Source organism: Sylvia atricapilla, chromosome 1 (assembly GCF_009819655.1).
Source record: "Sylvia atricapilla isolate bSylAtr1 chromosome 1, bSylAtr1.pri, whole genome shotgun sequence".
In the NCBI taxonomy this organism is placed as follows: Eukaryota; Metazoa; Chordata; class Aves; order Passeriformes; family Sylviidae; genus Sylvia; species Sylvia atricapilla.
In genome coordinates, this window is record NC_089140.1 from 14188944 (window position 1) to 14205462 (window position 16519).

At 39.1% G+C, this 16519-nt stretch overlaps 1 protein-coding gene across 2 annotated transcripts in view; it reads left to right on the forward strand.

The window, feature by feature from the left end:
• The window catches only part of NRP1 (neuropilin 1), a 113595-nt gene that overhangs the window by 36813 nt on the left and 60263 nt on the right, over nucleotides 1-16519 (forward strand). For both annotated transcript variants that reach the window (XM_066315150.1, XM_066315157.1), the window contains exons 4-5: nucleotides 10187-10368; nucleotides 14839-15066. In XM_066315150.1, the coding sequence (XP_066171247.1) occupies nucleotides 10187-10368; nucleotides 14839-15066 (410 nt within the window). The remainder of the gene's footprint in view (nucleotides 1-10186; nucleotides 10369-14838; nucleotides 15067-16519) is intronic.

The window sequence follows — 16519 nt, forward strand, 5'->3', positions numbered from 1 at the left end:
AAGTACAGTAACTCTGAAACAGTTTAAATAGTGATCTGTTTGCTATAAACATTAAGTAATCATGTACTTTATGTGAAAATTATAATTCTGATGGTAATATTGAATTTCCTAATGCAGATTTCAAGAGCAGATTCTCAGGGAGAGGTCTGCACTCATGTCGGATTAACGCACTGATGCATGCAAAATCAAACTACACCTATAAGGACATGCATAAGTTACCAACAGGAGTTTTATTTATAATATCTCCACTGAATTAGACAATAAATTAACAGAACAGCGTTGATAGCAATTACTATAGTCTAAATCTACACAGACACTCCGCTTCTCTGTTCTCATCTGCTTTAGTGGTTTTGAAATGAACGTCTTCCAGGCTGAGTTTCCCAGGCTGCTTCTCTGGCTGAGAACGAACTTTGGGAAGAAACATCTGAAATGATTCAGGTCTTCTCTTGTACAAAGAATATAAAAATATACACACAGAAACATACACACATACGTGCATACACAGTTGCAAAACAGAAGACAAGCCATGTGACTTTTTCAGGCACCTCTTCAACCACACTTACTCAGATCAGAAGTCTGGAATTTGAAAGCACCATCCTTGAGTAAATGTTCCTTGCACTGCTCTTAGGAAATGTCATTCAGATTTCACAAAGCCAGGGCTCCTTTAAAGTTGCCAACCCTAAGTATTATGTGCTTAAGGGTTGTTTGTTAAAGTGGCAATGTACACAACCAAATGATTCTGTGCTGAGATAACGGCTCGCCAGGAAACATGCAGACGTTGTAAGTGGGTTGATCTCTGAACTACAAATGTTTCTTATTCAGCTTTGTGTGCCTCCTGTGCCAGAGAGCACTCCTAGATGTTATGGCCAGACACTTTGCCTTTCCAAGTTTGTATAATAAGACAGAAACAAGGAGATGGTTTTCGTCTAGATGTTACAGTAGTCTGCCAAAGGTCTTCTCAGCATTATGAGAATATTTACCTAATAATGCCACGTATCTCACACACTTAAGGACTCTGTTTTCAATACAGAAAAGAGTTGAAAGTTTGAATCTGCTTCATGTAGCTCAAACTCTTTTTCCTTGGTTATAGCTCGAAAGAGTCTGACCCCCTTTCCCCAGTAAAAATCCGTGGGTAAAGCTCTAATACATGCACATGATGAAACACTGACAAGCCAAAAGTTTCAGAAGCAAAGCTGGACATTTTCCAATAACTCCACTTGTTTGTACAATATGCCTAATCGTGTGGCTATATACAGGTTTGAGATAAAGTCTCAGCAAAAAAATCAGTCCAATCATTTACATGTGTCACACTTTCAGGCAAGGAAGACCCACACAGTTATTTATATCACTACAGACTAAGTATGTGAAGACACTAATCCCACAGTGGGTTTTTCACTTGGCCCAAGGTCTGCCCACAGGGAATGTAATGCAGAAATCACAACAAAGGGAACAACACTGAGAAATATTGAGCTCCAAGTGCCTAACACTGCATCCTTAATATTCCCTTATATAGTTCCTAACTGGAAATAAATGAAAATGCCCATCATTTAACTGTATTTACAGAGCTTCAGGACATGGTTGCTGTGGAAGAAAGTTGCCATAACTTCTGATCCAAAGCTGATATGTATGTCTGTAATTTCCTTTCTCCTTTAGCCTCTTTTAGTTTCATTAATTATAGGTATTGGTCAGGGAGGTTGTAGACAGCCCACAAGGGACAAATATCTGAGTTTCCAAAGTGTGGAACTTATTTTATGTTCTGAACTTTCACAGTTTCTGTGAAAAACAACATCTTCCTTATACTTTTAAAAATTGAGTTCCTAAGGTTGTGATTAATATACCACATAGATCCCCAAAGGATAATTACAAATTAATCAGCGGTTCAAAACTCCCAAATGGAGTGCTGTAAGGTTGCCATAACTTTAAAGCATTTCTTTTCTTCTTTCATGGAAAGAAAAAGAAATCACAAACTGATCCTGATCTCCATTTGATACAGCTCTTTCTCTGTTCTTTAGGCATTCGAGGAAGCAAACCCAAGGCTTCTATAACTTACCAATTAGGCAGGCTTTTTAGTGAATTCAGCAGTACATGCACAGAACACTAATCCAACCACAAATCATTAAACTTGCTACACACATGAAAATAATGTTTGATGGATATAGAGGTGTACAGTGAGTGTGAGTGTGTGTATATGCATAAGTCTCTGTATGCAAGTTATTTAGTCTAGTTCTCCTACAGAAATATATTCATGATTCTGTGTGAGACTTTGCAGTCCCTTCTTCCAGTCATTCTATAGCTTAGGAAAACTTCCAGTTTTCAAGCCTCTGCTAAGAAACTTTTTTTAAAACCCACAGAAGCCACTAGGAATCTTTCCATTATTTCAGGAGAAGCTAGACTGGGCTCTTATGTTTAAAACACAGGATCTAGCTATCTCAGCTTTGTTCCTTGCTGTTTGCAAAATTTCTGTAAGACTGCTGGCGCTCAGTCTCTCTCTCCCATCTCCACATATGTAAAATGAGAATGACAACTTTACCTCAGAGGAATGTCACAAAGCTTCACTTTTAAACAGATTGGCATACTTGGATGAAGTTGGTCTACTAACAAGAAGTTTTTTGATTGATGGGTGTCTCTTGGGAGGTCATAGAAACAAAAACAAAACCATACAGTTGAGTTTTTGGATTTTTTTTTTTTTTTTTTTTTTTTTTCTTACAAGAGCCAATTCTTATGCATGATGGCTCTTTGTGTCATCCCTCTTCTCTCTCTTATCACCTAGGATATCTTTCCAAATCTAACCATGTCAAATTAGTGGCAGAATACTAAACTAAGCCAATGCATAACCTTCACACCTGGAACATGCACATGAAAAGCCTGAGGTACAGTGAGTAAGAAGAAAGTTAGTTTTTAAAAAATGTAACTTTTTTCCCAGTTTCTAAAACCCTTAGCTGTCTCAGCATAGATGAAGTAAATACTAAATAACCAGTAAAAATTAGACTGCATTTCATTTTGTGAAGAACACTGGAAAGTTGGCAAGAGGTAAGATTTTGCAGTGAAATAGGGAAGTGAACAAGTTGTAAATGACTCTAATATCTTCCAGATGGCATATTTTACTTGGGAACTGAGTTTAGAGTAATTAGAGGCATGTGAAATTCCTATAAATACTAAACTTCACCAGTTTGACACTAGAAAGCTCCTTCCTCTCTGAAGTCTTTAAACTGCTAAGTGTTCCTTTTTCCCCCACTTAAAGTGGAAGTCAAGCATTTGTAAATTTGTCTTATTTGACAGACAGAAACCTTTTACACGAAAAGATAGCATTTTTCTATGCCAGAAAGTTATGAACTGAAGTTTCTCACTGAAGAGGTTTAAAATTGAATGTTTCTTCCTAGAAGAGGTTTTCATTTTTATATACTGGGATCATTATATTATAATTTATTATACTATGCGGCAAGCAATGAAATCAGTGGAATTTACTGTAACTTGAAGATCAAATCTTTTCATAGGTGAAATGCTTTTTGCAGATAGATGTGCTGAAGGCCTTAGCAGATGAATTTTGCTTTTACTTCCCCTAGGACATTGTAATGCTAAAATGTCAAAACCTGGTCCATAACCTCTGGTTCTTCTTCATTTTCGGCACGACAATGTTACATACATTCCAAAAGTGAATCCTGGTGTTCTCATTTCTGTTGAAGAATTTTCCAGATTTTATTTGGTATTAATAGAATAGAACTAAGTAAACACAAGGTAAAATATTCTGTCACCACTTGCAGCCTTTTTAGCCATATGTCAGTGTAAACCGACTTAGATCCATTGGTATAAAGGGCCCTAATCTCATTTGCAGCAGCTAAAGATCTGGCTATTGTCCTCAGTGGAGCTGTATAGATAAAAGTGCAGATACAGTCTTGCTTGTTTGATTCAGATCTTCGGTTCTGCCAGTCTCAGGTACTCAAAAAGCATGAGCCAAAATACAAGGAGCATGTGATAAGATGAGGGATACTCAGATTTTAAAATAGTAATGATTGTTTTTGTTACTTCTGGGTTTTGAAATGTTATTGGTTAAGGTATGTTGCATTTCAGGTTCCTTTGTTCAGCAGAGAATTAAGAGCTTAATTTTAAACGAAAGCGCAAATCCCAGTGCATTCAATTATTCCAGAAACCAGTGTAATAACCAGACTGTTGCTAACAGTAGCTGGAATTAAACTGTTGCAGTGAGTAACTGTAGATCTTCATTGATGTCTTTGTTACATCTTTTCTCTTTTTCAATACTGCATTGTCTTGTACTAAAATAGACCTTCAGTAGTTCATTCTTAATGGAGACCCACCGTCAGTTAATGGCATTACTAAATTACTGAACAGTGGCCAAATCCCAATGGCCTTCTTCCCAGAAATCTCTTAGGTTGACAAGACCTTTGTATGAATAACTCCAGTGAATTTTGGCCCTGGGTGAATAGCATAAAAACACCAGCTCACAAAAGACCAGTGAAAACAAAGGACCCCCAACCTGACAATAAATTACAGATCATTAATTGATTGCATATTGTGCATTTAAATATCCAGCACTTTAGAGAACTCTGGGATTTAGATGATGTGTTGTCTCCCTCGGGGAGCTGCATCTGCACCATGAATCCAGTATAAACAAAACCAGTTTAAAAGCCTCCTGCCATTGGCACTGACTCCCACCTATCCTTCTCATGGAGCTGGCACTGGACTCATCCTAATTCAACTGTGTGCCTGTCCATCCTCGGAGAAATGGTCTGTTGAGTGTTTTAATAGACTCAAGGGGAAAAGGGAGAACGGGGGTATGGGGGAAGGAGGGAGGGAGGGAGGGAAGGAAGGAAAGAAGCCTATACCAACAGGTGACTTGTAAAGATGGAGAGATGGAGAAGGGCCTCTCCACTGAGGAGACTGCAGTGTGTGACAAGAACAGCCATGTAGGACCACACCCTGAAGGATCCTATGCCAGTAAGCACACTGAGAAGGGGCTTAGAAAGGTAAAAAAACCTGAAGTTCCCATGCCACCCAGTGATCAGGGAGTACTTGTGCCCTGCTTAGACTTGTTGAGGAACAGCAGTCACCCAGGATCCTCTGAGGATCAGTTTTCACCTCCACCAAGGTGTATTGTTAGGCCCATGTGTGAGGAATTATATCCCCTTGGTGTAGACACCTGCACTGACAGTCCCAGCTACAGGGAAGGCTGCTGTGTCTTCAAAGGGTGGGTCAGTCCCCCAATGTCCATGGGATGGGTTACCTTACAGGAGGCCCTGGAGACTGGACAGGCTGCACAGAGGAGGCTCAGATTAGGAGAAATGCAAGAGATTAAGCTAAGGTTACAGCAGAAAATCAGCCCATTTAGGGCTGTGCCTAATTCTTTATTTTTAATAGCATGTACTTCTTTTTCTTGCTGCTAATAAACTGGGATTAAGGTTGGTGTCCCTCAAGTGCCTGCAGCTTTTAAGCTTTTAGCTCTGGGATACAGATTGCTTTGTGCCACCAGCACTGCAGTAAATCCCACACCTCTGACCCTCAGTAACTAATGGGGCACAAAGCCGCAGTGCAGAACAACTTGAAGCTCTTTATTTAGATTTCTTCTTGTGATGCCTTCTGTTCAACTAAAGTGGAGACTTGTGAAGAATAATAAAAAAAACCTTATAAAATAAAGGCAAAAGAAAGATACGTACTAAGAAGAAATTTTTCAAAACCAAAGATAGTCTGACCAGGGTGGATAATTCATGTCAGGGAGAAATTCAGCAGCTTGGTTGGATGTGGAATCAGAGTGATAAAGAGAGACTTGGAAAAATTTTTCATCCTAACTAGTGAATAGCCACAGTATTCATAACAACCATATAGATCAGAGTAGGGTGCAGAAAAATATGGTATACTTGGATGTAAATTATAGTTGTATATACTTAACTGATTGTTTCATATGATTAAATGGCAGATATTAAGATTTCAGATAAGTTCTGCCTATTTCTTGAGAAGGAATTTTTTTAAGGGAAAAGGCATATTTTCACTGCCCTGGTAATAGGCAAATGTGTAGAGGCAGAGTGTAGCCTGGCAGAATGGCTGGCTTCAGCAGCAGGCAGGGCTTTCCAGCACTTGCACCTCACCTTCTGCAGTACAACATGCAATGGTGCATTTCAAGGGTCTCTGGCATGTTCAGAACTGAACCCCAGTGTAAGCACTGTTATCACTTACTAGAAAGTGGTATTAGAAAATTCACCAAAATTTGAATTCTGCAGTTTATGTTTTTCATTGCCAAGGGCTCATTTTATAGATATTGTTTGGCTTTTACTCAAAACCATAACTTTCACTTTCCAAAAAACCAAGTTTTTTGCAATTCCTTAAAGAATTAGAGGAATTCTAGATTCTCTCATTCTTCCACTGGGAATTTCCCTCCGACATGGAGAGATTTTACTAAACTCCTTTAGTAAACCATAAAATTAGAACCAAATAGTAATGGTTTGTTCAGGTACCTGCTGGGAGGTGCAGGAAGTGTGGGTGAACTCTTGCACTGCTGTTCATCAGCCTCCCACCCAACAGCCGTGGACTGGCCTTGCACACTAGAGAGGGTGCAAACAGAAGTGGGATATCTAGAAAGACCCAGGCAAGCCAAAAGGAAATGCTTTTTGTACCATGGCAAAGCAGCTCTATGAACATATTCACTGACTGTCCTCTCTTCTGGGCAGGCATCTCCTATTTTTACATCTGAACTCATGCTCTAGTCTTTCACCCGAAACTGCACTCCGTGGTTAGCACCATGTTTATATTTACATCTCTCTGCCATAAGCCCTAAAGGACTGTAAAATTACAAGAAATATTTGCCACACCATTGACAGCAGTAACTGAGTGAAGAATTGCCAAATGGGAAATCCAAATTTGCAAACTCAGTATTCTGGGCTGTGTGCCAAGTCTGTCTGGGTGCTGCGGAGGTGACACATTCAGTCTTCTCTCAGGGATGCCAGTGTGCCAACTGTATCCCTGGCACAGCATCTTCTGACAAACTTATGGAAAAGAACTGCTACCAAGTCCAGAGGGACATGCAAGATGCTTTCTGAGCTTCCTTGGCAGCAACTCCATTTCCAAGTTGTGACTGTACTTTCTCCTATTTACAAGACCAGTTGTTTGTGATATGCTATGGTCTCTGGTAGGATTTTGAAAAGTGCAAAGATGACAGCAGGATGTTGGTTTCCAAGTATAAGCTAGTAAAATCCAGAGTAATTTTATTTCTCTGAGAAAAAAAAATATAGGTGCTCATTAACTGCAGCCCAGATATCATATGTTGCCACCAGCGCAGGAGGATCCAAATGCATTTGTTACCTGCCAATTGAAAACCATGATTGTTAGAATATGAAGGGTGTGGGGCTGATCTCTAAAGCTTCCTCTTTGCAAATTGTACTTCTTATCCATTGTCTCACAGCTAAACTTCTCTGTCAGTAATTTTTCAAAACGAAATAAAAAAATTGAAAAACCCTCCAGTCTTCCATGGGGCTGCGTGACCTATAGCTTGCAAAAATCCATTAGAAGAAAGCCTTTTAGTAACCAAATTGTGTCATTTACAACTGCACAGCAGCCAGGAAGAGCACTATAAATTATGATTCTGTCACTACAAGGGACAATGGAAAGTGTAGGCAGGCCATCGCTATAAAGGAGGAAAACGAGGAGAGTGATAGAGTTTAATTTGAATGGGGTTTTTTTTGCCTAATTTACTTCATATAATAGCAAAATTGGTACTTACAGGTTAGTTATTTTTTGGCTGTAGATGGAAGACCTAGCAAGACTATAAAATATTGTTTATTTTTAAGGCGTAGCAGAATAAAGAAACCAACCCTTTTGAATTTTTTATCTTCTTTATGTAGTAAGGAAAAAAAATAGTGTAACATTTGCTTAGCATTTTTAGTTAATTTTTTTCATACCATTTGAAAATTTGTCTACTGTTGAAGCTTGAGCAAGGAATGGTGCCTGGGAAGCTGGTGAAATTATGTCACCATGGGGTAAATGGAGCTAAGCCTGTCACTCAGATGCTGTGGGTTTATGTGGTTGTTCTTGCTTTTTAACAAGCAGTTTATTTGGAGAAAAGATGTCTTGTTAAAAATTCTCAATGTACATTTTTTTCCTAAAATCTAAAAACTAGTAGCATGTATCCCTGAGTACTTTCAATAGGTTTTGCAGAGAATCTAAAAGCTGAAAATCTTAAGGATATTTCTGAGAAGGGAAAATTAAAAATAAACCAGACAAAACCCCCAAAATTCCCAAAATTCTGAGGTCTCTTTACAACTCTTCTCCTGACTTTCAAATCCTGCTATGCATGTATGATAAAGACATTATAGAAAGAACAGAAGCCTAATTTTAAAAACTACAGGCTATTTAAGTGTCTGTAAAATCATCTCAGAAATGCATGTTTCCACTTTGTATTTCCACCAATCTGCACTGGGACAGTTAAGCTAGTGAGCTGAGCAATTGCTACTAGAAAAATCAAATACATAAGAAGAAATGCAGTTAACACAATATTTCACATATGTTAATGCTTACAGTTCCATCAGTGTCAGCTTTATTTTCTATTTGATATACACCAAAGCTGGCACACAGTTTTAACTGATGAGGTAATGTCATTTTTAATTTAAGGAGCCTTAAGCTGTCCACTTTAACTAGTGATATCATCTTTGCAGCTGTCTCACAGGACTTCATGTAAACATAAGTAATGTGCCCTGGATGGTTTGGAGCAGAGTTGTTAAAAATGACATTGGTCATCATGAAGACATTTTTTTCCTTTGATCTCTTTAAAAATGCCAGACACACTTTATTGTCCTGTCAATTTTAGCTCTTCCTTGTATATTAATATGCTTGGAACATTTCAGTGAGCATAACAGTAGAATATAAAGGTCTAAACAAATTAATGGCAACATTTTAATGTCAGTTGTAGTAAGATAATGAAAAGTAAATGAGATTGTCTGGCTAACAGCAACTTGTTAAATGAAAGGGCAGAGTTGGCTGAGACACAGAGACGCAGGGGCAGGTGAAAGCCTTTTGCTGCTGTCTGAAAGAGTCACAGGACACAACCCAAGCTCCAAATGCCACCACCTTCTAGGAGAAGATTAAACTGATTCTACAGATTGGGTCTGATCCTCCTTCCTGTCTGGGGTCAAGTGAAATCATCTGATAATAAAACTTAAGAACAGACCTGTCTCTGCACCTGCAGCTTCTCCCTCCCATGACTTTCATTCTCGTTTGTATTGCCTGGGCTGGTTCAGCACCACCAGCCTGCTGGGCTCGCTCTCCTCAGCCCTTGAACACCGAATCTGTCAGACCAGACATTACACATTGGCCTCTCTGGTGACAGGGCTCAGGAGCCCTAATGTGTTGCTCACAGGCAAACTTTTACTACCAATCATTATCTGGTATTTACATGCTTTTCCTTATACAGTCTTAGGTTTGATGCAAATAATCACAGAAGTTTTAGCCCAGTCTGTCTAGTAATCACATGCTGTACAAATATGAATATTGGAATGTGAACTTCTTGATTCAAATACTTAAATGAAGGTGATTCGTATTGAAACAATTTTTGTCTGAGAAAAAACAAGTGCTGTGACTGACTTGTGGATTTTGTGATGTGCTCCTAACTGTTTGTCCAGATAATAAGGAAAATAGCAGACTTTTCTACCACTGATCTGCAACATGATGTAGTTTTGAACAAAATCAAATGTTTAGGGATTTATTTATTATTCTGTGGACATATGTGTGGAGGACAGCATATGGAAATCAAAGTATTGTTCATAAAGAGCTACAGCCAAAAAGACATTTTTGAATTCATAACAGAACTTCACAGTTTGAAAAGAATGCTATGCATTATGTATTGATAACAACACTACACAGACAAAGGAACACAATTTAATAATACAGAATTGTGCTCGTGAGATTTCCTTTTTCTTTTTTTTGTTAATTGGTTACTTTAGCTGACATTGTCTGCAAGCATAATGGACACCATTCTTCCTAATAGTTCCATGTTGCCAGATGATGTCTACAGACATAATGTAGTCCATTTTAATTATTTCATTTTGCTTACATCTTTCAGCATAATGCATTTTCCAAGCAAGCTAGCATTTTTCTTGATTATCTATGTTGTGTTATGGTTTCTAAATTAATTAGGTCTCCTTCTTTCCTGGAAGTTAAAAGTTTCTTCCTTCCATTTATCTACCAGGTATGATTATGTTGAAGTGATTGATGGAGATAATGCTGAAGGACGCTTATGGGGAAAGTACTGTGGAAAAATTGCTCCCCCTCCTTTAGTGTCTTCAGGACCATATCTTTTTATTAAATTTGTTTCCGACTATGAGACGCATGGAGCAGGATTTTCTATTCGTTATGAAGTTTTCAAAAGAGGTGAGAAACAATTCATTGTTACATAGTTCATAACCTGTGATTTTTTACTTGCATCAGAAAGTTTGCCATAATTCTTTGGAGTGGGGGAAATGCATGAAAATGCTTGAAAGAGAAAATCTTACTACCCTTGTCATTCCAAGGTGGGGTGTATGTTTAGTGAGTGTAAATCATCATGAATCCAGTGGGTCAGCTGTGTCTGGGGGTTGACTCCTCTGCATGAAATATGGTAGTTTTCGTCAGCTGTTTGTTTCAACCATCTTAAAACCATTAGCTTTATTGCTTTCCTTTTTTTAAAATAATAATTACTGTATGATTTACAGTGTTACTGCCTCAGCAGCACTGCAACCTTCAGAGTCCCTGGCTTATTTTGGTTAATGTTTTGCTCTGTGCTCCCAAGAGATGCCTGTGGGCTCGGGAAGGACACGAGTACACATGGGCAGCAGATGATGTTGATGCTGCTTTCACAAATCATGTTTGGGAGGTAAAGGAGAGAGGCAGCTCACACTGATCACAGGCATGACCTGCTGGATGCTCGTGCCAGGAGTTACTGCCAGTGAGCACAATTAGCTTTATGGGGCACAGAGAAAGCTCAGAGAACTGAGAGTGCAGGATTAACCAGACCTAGAGACACTCCCTCTTTTATAACACTCTTCCCAAGTCAATAGCTAAAAGGGCTGTAAGGTCACTTTTTTGGCATACATCTTCCCTATAGCTGGATGAAGATTAATAATTCATATATTCCATTCCTGGAGAACACAGGACCAAAACTCGTCATATATAAAAAAGACAATAATATTAATTTTAAAGAAAAAATTGACTTTGACATCAATGTTTAGGGTCATATTCACAAAAGCAGCTCAAAATTTCCAATTTCCAATGCACACCACTCCCAGTCAGTGCCCCATTTTCAGAACCAGTCCAAGTCCCTTTTATGCACCTAAACCAGAGCTAAATTTTTAGCTGTGTTCAGCACACACTCTTGATGGCAGCTGTACTGCTAATGAGGAGAAGCGCAGTAGTGAAGTCGCTTTTCTATTGCTATTGCTGCTCTGCACAGTGCTAATTGGGGCCACAGACCTCTTGTTCACCATCTTCCCTGTCTGTAAATCCACTCTTGACTCCCAGAAATTCTTTTGTTGACCTTCAGGGTCACATTTTTTAAAAGAATTCAGCATCCAAATGACACCAAGCTTTCCTGAAAAAATATCTCTATTTATTTTGATGTCCTTAGGAGCCCAAACTCTTGAAAATGTGTTCTGACATTTCTCAGTGCTTATGTATGCAGTACCATGTTTCATAAAGAGCAAGGCTGAAACACAAGATGTAGTGAAAGAATGATCTGTGAAACAATCTTTTTTAGTAACTGAACCCTTTCAAGAAAAAGGTTTTATTTATTTCCTAACAGTGTAATGACAGCTCAGAACTCTGACAGTAACATTGTGTTTATTTCCTTGTGTGGTCATTTACATGTCTCAAAGATACACATTTACCATGTTAAGATGGCATTATGAATGTGATTTTACACACACGGAAGTCAGGAAACTCAAAATTATAGCTCCCAGAGCAACTTTAACTCCAGTTCATTCCACATAAACTGTATAGTAAGGCAGAACAGTTATCACCATGCAGTGATAGAAAATGCCATGGTACACAAAGGATATAAATTATCATTGCTGCAGAAACACAGCCCTATTTAACTTCTGAAAAAATGTGTATACACTATAACAGTTTTGCATTTTAATGTCTGTGCCAAATAAAGCAGTTCACCCTTTCGCACTGGTGAAGCTCAGCTGCTTACACCAGACAAGTATGTCTGGTTTAGCATATTCACAACTTCCTCATCATTTCCCAGGTATGGGAAGAATGATCCCAAGCCCAAGGTCCTGCGGTGCTCACTGAAGGCTGAGCTTCATTCCAGCACACAGTATACTTTTGCCCATCGCTCTTTACTTGCCATTCAGCTCCGTGGCTAGAGAGACACTGAAGAAGTTGTAGTCAGGATTAAACATGAACCACATTTTGCCCAACACTTAGCCCACATGAATGTTCATCATTTTGGCTTGCGCAGACATCCTATTTTAAGGTGGCTGAGTGACGTATTCACTAGAAAAGGATCTGCACAGTTCACGTTCAACATTCCTAACTTTAGTCAACTAAATTTATGGTGTAAACTGAAAGAAAAGAAAGTGTCAAGCAAGAAGGCAAATGAATTTTTGGCTCAGTGACACCCACAGATAGCAGATTAAATTATCCCCAATGTCATCTCTTTTTCTTTGCTCTCTCTGTTGCCTCCTCTCTGTCTTTCATTCAGTTCATGTATCTTCCTTTGTTTCATGCACATGTACACATGTATTTCTCCACCTCAGAAGTATCTACTTTTGGTATCTCTGCTGGAACCTTTTCTGCCAGTTTTCCATGCATATTAGCCCATGGAGTTCCTCGTAGCCTCAGTATTGATATAAGTCCTGCAGCTGCTTCACAGTGTCAATAAAGGGTCAAAAATCTTTGGAGGGCATTTTAGTGAGACGGTTTTCCCCTGAAAACAGTTTCTGTTTCTTGCACCAGATTGACTTGAACGTGTTTAAAATAAAGCAAGCTGGCAGCAGGATACCATGTGTGAGCGTAAGGAGCCTGACGATTGCGCACACTCAGAGCCAGGATCTGGCTGTATTTAATAAAGCAATAATGATCCTGGCTTACATTTTATATTGCATCTTTTATTGGATTCCAAGAGGAGTACAGAGCACTTCATACTATGAATGGCATAGCAAAGCTATTTTATTCTGAAACAGCAGCTACTGGTGGGAGTGAGGAGCAACAACCAGAATATAACCCTCCCCTACGTGACAAGGAGACAAGGGAATGACAGGGAGAGAAGAGGAATATTCAACTTATGTGTAAAGGGGTGATTTAATTACAGGCAAAATGTAATTTCCCAAATTGGAATGGGTCAGGTTACATGAGCATCAATATCCACATCTTCCAAAATATGCCATGAAGTGTTCTGAATATTGATGTGATAGTTCAAGAATTTCCTCTCAGTGTCTGTTGAAGGGCAAAAATACCTGAACTGAGTAAATTCATTCAGACCTCTCTCTTGCTTGCTGAATTTAGCTGGGAGGTGGCCAGATCTGTGGGGGGTAATATGTTTGGCGCATTCACAATGAAAACATTTTCTATAGTGAAATACGAGTATTCATATATGCAACAAGCCAGACTGTTTTCCTTCAATGATCTGTGTTAGGCATCTTAGAAATCCTCTAAGGCTCCTGACTACAGTCTCTTAAGGATGCTGGGCATCCTCATCCAGACTGGGGCCTCACACACATCATACCCCAGCACAGACCTGCTGTGCTGTGTCCTTTCTCTACTCCATATCTGAGGACCTTCATCTGAGTCATCCTACTCAAACTCCCTAGGCCAGCTGATATCCACCAATGCCCCAAGTCCTGTAAATCACCCCATAAAAATTGGAGTGTCAAAAGGCAGAGGAGGGTACCTGTGCCGACCTTGTGGGAAGATGTGTGGGCAGTGCCTGCAGCTGACTTCTGAGCACACCTGCAGGTGTGGGATCCACAGGGAGGATTCCTGAGGGACCTAAATAAAGGAGAAATGAGATCTGTCAACAAGAGATGGATTCCAGTTTGTCCGCTGTATTCACAAAGGCAAATTCAGTGACCTGGCCTTTTATACCCTTACATCTTTACTACCACTTTCTTGCTCCACCAAGAGCACTGTTTGGAGCATCCCATTATGCCATGGTGGGAACATCAGGGAAAGCTGGTGTGTCAACATTGACATTAGGTGACTTCTAGCAACACTGCCTGTAATCACGCAGTTTATCATTGCCACACTAACAGCAACATTTTACTGGTGCACCTGTGTCAACACCACTCAGAATGAGTCACTCACCCTCAGTACATGTACGAATTACCTTTCACATTTAGTTTGTCAAGGAGGCATAGGTCACATCTGGCAGAGTTACTGAGTCAGTGCTCCAGGAATCTGAAACCAGTACTCCCTCTACTGAATTCACTCACTCGCTTTTGTAAAAAATTCTATTTCACCAATAAAAGCCTGTCAGCCATAAGATTTAAAGATTTGAGCTTGAAGGGGCTATAATTATTTCTCTAGGGCTCTGTCGAGATTTCTGCAGCTTACACTTTCATTGTTCCCACATGACTTTGTATTTGTCATAATTTTTTCTAGAGCTGGTACAAGTTTTCATATTGTTCCATACAAATTGAAAATTGAAGATCAGACAGTATATGCGAATTGGGCTTTAAATGACTGACTATCAATAATAGGAACAAGCTGGCTGAATGATTAATGCAGCGATTAAAATGAGGTGTTTCATTGAAAAGCCACCTTTGCTGCTGGAGAGACAATACAACCTAATTTGTTTTCCAGCTAACTGCTTTGCTTAGTAGCACAGTGTTAACCCAGTTGATTTTTCTCCTTCTCCTACAGGACCTGAATGTTCCAGAAACTTTACTTCTTCAAGTGGAGTGATAAAGTCCCCTGGATTCCCTGAAAAATATCCCAATAGCCTTGAATGCACTTATATTATCTTTGCACCAAAGATGTCAGAGATTATACTGGAATTTGAAAGCTTTGAGCTAGAACCTGATTCAAATACTCCAGGGGGAGCATTCTGTCGCTATGACCGATTGGAAATCTGGGATGGATTCCCTGATGGTAAGAGAAAAATGGACTTTAATATGCATAACCATTACTATGTAGTGGCCTGCAGAAAGCATATTCCCATTTTTTAAACTGTCATGCTAGAGAGATCCTTGCTTGATTTATGTGAAGTGAGTTGAATTAAAAAGAAATGGAGAAAATGCTCTGTAAATTCATTCAGTAAAGCATATTATAGTATGAATGATTTTTTTAATGAAATATGCTCACTTTTAACAGTTGGCTTAGCAGAAACCTCTGTGTTCAGTGGTAATAAGTGATAAACCTCCTACACTAAAATAAATTAAATGTGAAGCCTTATAATGAGTCCCCAAATTTTCACAGCTAACCCGTAAGTATAGTCCAGACATTTCCAACAAATTGCAGAAACTGGACATTGGGTACTGACCCTCTGACTTGCAGAGGAACTGCATTACAGACAGCTGACAAAGCAGAGAATTTCTTTGCCAGAGAAAATGTGGTGTCCATGCAGTTGAAATCATAGTGACTAAACAATTACCCAGGTCAGTAAACAGTCACTGAGTTATTCATTCAGGTGGCTTCAGTGACTGGGCACTGCAGGGTTCCTCCATTATAGTGCTCTCTTTTCCAGCAGTTTAAGCAAATCCAAAGGTTTTATCTTAATTTGTTAATTTATAATCTCTGATTAGATGGCCTCATGTGTCAGGGTGGGTGTGTTGGGTACCCTTCTGGAACATCTCTGCCATCTCAGTAATTTTCCACTTAGTTGTTGACCACAGTTGACCTTATGCACATTCACTAAGTGCATAGCTGGATATTAGCTAACCCTATAGAGCAGAGAGCCCTCATTTCACCTTCTGCCCAACCCATATCCCTGTTTTACACTGAGTCTGACAAATAAAATAGCTGTATGTTTTCTCTGTTTTTCATGTGCAATCTTGGGTCTCTAAGGTTTAAATCTCCACCTGGCAGGGCAGTATCAGTTCTCCAAGGACTCAGAGCCAAAGGCTGCAGCTCCAGCCTAAAAGGAGGAGCTTCAGTTCAAGCTGAATGCGCAACCTTTAGAGTGCCCAAATGCCTATATGAGCTGTGGAAATAGCCATGTAAAAAGCTGATTATTAGTGACGCCTTTTTCACTGTTTCTATGTTTGGCATAAGCTAATAAAGAGAAACATCTTGAAGCTATCATTTTTCTTCTTAATTTTTAATTTGTAGCAAAATTCAGTGACTGAAGATTTATGTTGCTTGTGTTGGGCACTAATTACAACTATTTCAGTTTTCCGTTCGTGATAACCCATATAAATAGAGAGTTTTTGTTTGTTTTATGAACAGCAGTGGCAGTTTCTGCAAACTGCTAATCCTACATTAATATTTGATCTAAATGAAAATATATAACTTAAGGAATATATTTTAATAACACATTAAAACTTGCCTGTTTTCCTAAATAAATCCCTGATTTAATTTTGCTTAAAGCTTCCATTGATGCTGC